At 41.9% G+C, this 3,896-nt stretch overlaps 1 protein-coding gene across 1 annotated transcript in view; it reads right to left on the minus strand.

The window, feature by feature from the left end:
- Positions 1 to 3,896, minus strand: part of LOC106880095 (DNA-binding transcriptional regulator BolA) — a 32,547-nt gene that overhangs the window by 2,403 nt on the left and 26,248 nt on the right. Inside the window, exon 7 of the mRNA XM_014929912.2 lies at positions 2,958 to 3,026. Within this exon, the coding sequence (XP_014785398.1) occupies positions 2,958 to 3,026 (69 nt within the window). The remainder of the gene's footprint in view (positions 1 to 2,957; positions 3,027 to 3,896) is intronic.

The following is a 3,896-nucleotide window of genomic DNA, read 5'->3' on the forward strand; positions in this document are numbered from 1 at the left end:
ATATATATATATATATATATATATATATACACATACACACACACATACATATGCATGGTGGGATCACAGGCAGTTTGAGAGAAAAGGATTTTGTATGTAGTAGATGTACAAGAGTATTTACCAATAATAGTAGCCATGGAATGCATTCTTTAAACGCCTGGTAGGATTCCACAGAACTGGTTGACATCTCTTGTTATTTAAACAACCTCATTTACAATGGAAGTAACTGTACTTAAATCACAGAGGCTAAAGCTATTAACTCTGCTGGCAGGAAAGAGTCTCTCACTTTGAAGGCAGACTGTATGGTGTTTGTGAGTGAAGTGTAATATTACAGGATACTGAAATATGAACACTGCATGTGTAGAACCATTGACAAATGTCTTTTTCCTATGGTCATAGGCTGACCAAAGCCTTGTGAATACAAGTGATTGAGGAAAACTGTATGAAAGCTCATTGTACAGGAGTATAGATGTAGCTATAGATGCAAGAATAGCTTTGTGGTGAGAAGTTCCTTTCAACAACATGGTTCCCGGTTCAGTCCCACTGCATAGCACTCTCACAATCAAAGCCTTGTAAGTAGATTTGGTAAATGGAAACTGAAAGAAGCCCATTGTATGGTTGCAGTTTCTGCTATTTGGAATTGTTGGAAATCTTAGCGAAATCGTGCCCAGCATCGCCTTCCTGGCACTTGTGTCGGATGGCACGTGTAAAGAGTGAGATCGTTGTCAGTGCCGTCGAACTGGCTCCTGTGCAGGTGGCATGTAAAATACACCATTTTGAGCGTGGCTGTTGCCAGTACCGCCTGACTGGCCTTCGTGCCGGTGGCACGTAAAAACACCCACTACACTCTCAGAGTGGTTGGCGTAAGGAAGGGCATCCAGCTGTAGAAACTCTGCCAAATCAGATTGGAGCCTGGTGTCGCCTCCTGGTCCACCAGTCCTCAGTCAAATCGTCCAACCCATGCTAGCATGGAAAGCACACGTTAAACGACGACGATGATGATGATGATTGTTATTAATACATCAGATGAATTAAGGATCAAATGCTCACATTCTATCCGTACAACTTTCTTATATTAGAAAATTACTATTTTAAAATCTTATGAGAGATGTTCAACAACAGCACTTTGGAGTAAAGATTGTTTGCCAACATAACATGGCACTCCTGGTTTAGGACGAATGTTGCTGTAATTTAGCCCCAGGAGACATCGTCTCAAGCTGGCTATACGACACAATTTGTGTCCTTATATTTTCGAACAAGGGAATCTAGCACCCCCACTCAGCTCAAAACAATATGTGTATCACGATTTATCCTATTCTGTTTTTATTCAAGTATTTATAGGTTAAGATTTCTGACACTGTGGTTATGGCTGTCTCTCCATATAAACTTCTTTTCTTTTACTTCCTCTCCTGTTTTTCCCTCTCCCCTGAAATTTCACAGAAACTTGAACTGTTCTCTGCAGTTTTCTTTAAGTTATTTTCTGTGGAATATAATTGGCTGGATCTCCCATAATTAAAGCTAATATACTATTAGTTCTGCATTACTCAGAGCACTTTAATCAAGTAAAATTAAGTAAACGAATAAGTAACCCTGGAATTTATTAACCATGTCACTCCTTTAGTGCATTAAACAACATGACATAGAATATGTTTTCTTTTAGAAAAACATCAGAAACTATCTCCAAATATGTTTTGATAATGTAAAATATAATGCTTGGCACTTACTCTCTGCTGGTCTACAAACTTCAAGTATGTTTCAATAGTGTAAAATATCATACTTGGCACCTGTTCTCTGCTGATCTACAAGCCTGTTTTGCCAGAACCAGCCTTTATGAGCAAGATTGTTTAATGACATCTCTAGAACAGAAATGCCTTTTCACTATTCTTTAATTTACGACCTCATTCTGCTAACCACCTTCGTGATTGATAAATTGCAGACTCACCTACTTTACATTTCTTAGATGAACCAAATTCGATGACTGGCACCCATGCCAATGGAGTGCTAACAGCACCATCCGAGCGTGATGATTGCCAGAGCAGCTTTCTGGATTCTGTGCTAGTGGCCCGTAAATAGCACCATTTGAGCATGATCGTTACCAGCGTCGCCTTACTGGTACTTGTGGCGTTGGCACGTGAACAAAACATTTGAGCGAGGTTGTTGCCAGTGCCGCTGGACTGGCTCCTGTGCAGGTGGCACGTAAAAAACACCACCTGAGCGTGGCCGTTGCCAGTATCGCCTGACTGGCCCTTGTGCTGGTGGTACGTAAAAGCACCCACTACACTCTCAGAGTGGCTGGTGTTAGGAAGGGCACCCAGCTGTAGAAACTCTACCGAGACCCCCTTTGGTCATGAATGACCTTGGGATTGCACCTAGAAGGTTATCCTCTGAGGCATAAGTCCGGGAAAGCTTGTTTTATGGAAGGTCAGCAGTCGCCCATGCATACCAGCCTCCCCTCTACACCACTAATGTTATCCAAGAGAAAGGTAAAGGCCGATACAACTTGGCGCCAGTGATGTCCACGACTCATTTCTACAGCTGAGTTAACTGGAGCAACGTGAAATAAAGTGTCTTGCTCAAGAACACAACATGCAGCCTGGTCTGGGAATCGAAATCACAATCTCACGATCGTAAGCTCGACGCACTAACCACTGAGCCATGTACCTTCACAAGGATAAAAAGTACTAAAAAAACAGTACTGTATTTTGATGAAAATGATCCAAAAAGATTTGAAAAAATTAAAAGTAAACATTACTATTGTTAAAATCTGATAAAAAAAATCCCATGAGACAAGGAAAGAAATTGGTCATAAGAGATGGGCACCCCAAAATGGGTAGAAGGTCAGTAAGAGGAACAGACTCAGTTTATTCTCTGTCTAAAATATTCATGATACTGTATGCAACTAAACAAGAGATATTTTTCTAGGTTGCCAACAAAAAATTATGAAACAATCTGCTTACAGTTATAGAGAGGGCATGGACTCCACCTTCCAGTTCTTCTGACAAACACTGGTTAATTTTCCGATGTCTCTACAAACAGAATAAACAATATCAATGAATAATTAACAGTAAAGGTAGAGTGTGACTAGTTGCAGGCATGGATGTATGGTTAAGTGCATACTTGCCGACTGAGTGGCACCTTGGGCAAGTGTCTTCTGCTATAGCCTCAGGCTGGCCAAAGCCTTGTGACGGAAACTGGAAGATGCCTGTTGTATAAGCTCGAGTGTGTGTGTGTGTGTGTGTGTGTGTGTGTGAGTCCTTATCTAGACTTCACAATGACAGTAAATGAACATCATTGTCACACAAGTGAAAAACACAACCGTGCGTGCGTGCGTGCGCGTGTGTGTGCAAGCATGCATGTGTACGTGCATGTGAATCTTTACATTCTGCATCTTTGCACAATTGTGTTCAGCTAAAAAGGCAGTGACCTTTGTTGATATTCTTTGCCAACAAAGTGCTTCTTAGCTGTGCACCATTGAAGAGAAGTAGAATTAAAAATCCCTTAAATGCAAAACAGATAAAGATTAGCAACAGAAAGGGGATCCAACTGTGATGTATGGCTCAATAATACGAATTCATCAAATGAAGATGGCATGGAAAGATGGCAGAGTTTCTACAGCTGGATACCCTTCCTAACGCCAACCACTCCGAGAGTGTAGTGGATGCTTTTACGTGCCACCGGCATGAAGGCCAGTCAGGCGGTACTGGCAATGGCCACACTCAAAATGGTTTTTTACATGCCACCTGCACAGGAGCTTGTCCAGAGGCACTGGCAACAACCTCGCTCGAATGTTCTTTCACGTGCCAGTAAGGCGACGCTGGTAACGATCACGCACAAATGGTGCTATTTACGTGCCACTGACACGGAAGCCAGACAGATGCTCTGGCAATGATCACACT

This window comes from Octopus bimaculoides, chromosome 1 (assembly GCF_001194135.2).
Source record: "Octopus bimaculoides isolate UCB-OBI-ISO-001 chromosome 1, ASM119413v2, whole genome shotgun sequence".
Taxonomy (NCBI): domain Eukaryota; kingdom Metazoa; phylum Mollusca; class Cephalopoda; order Octopoda; family Octopodidae; genus Octopus; species Octopus bimaculoides.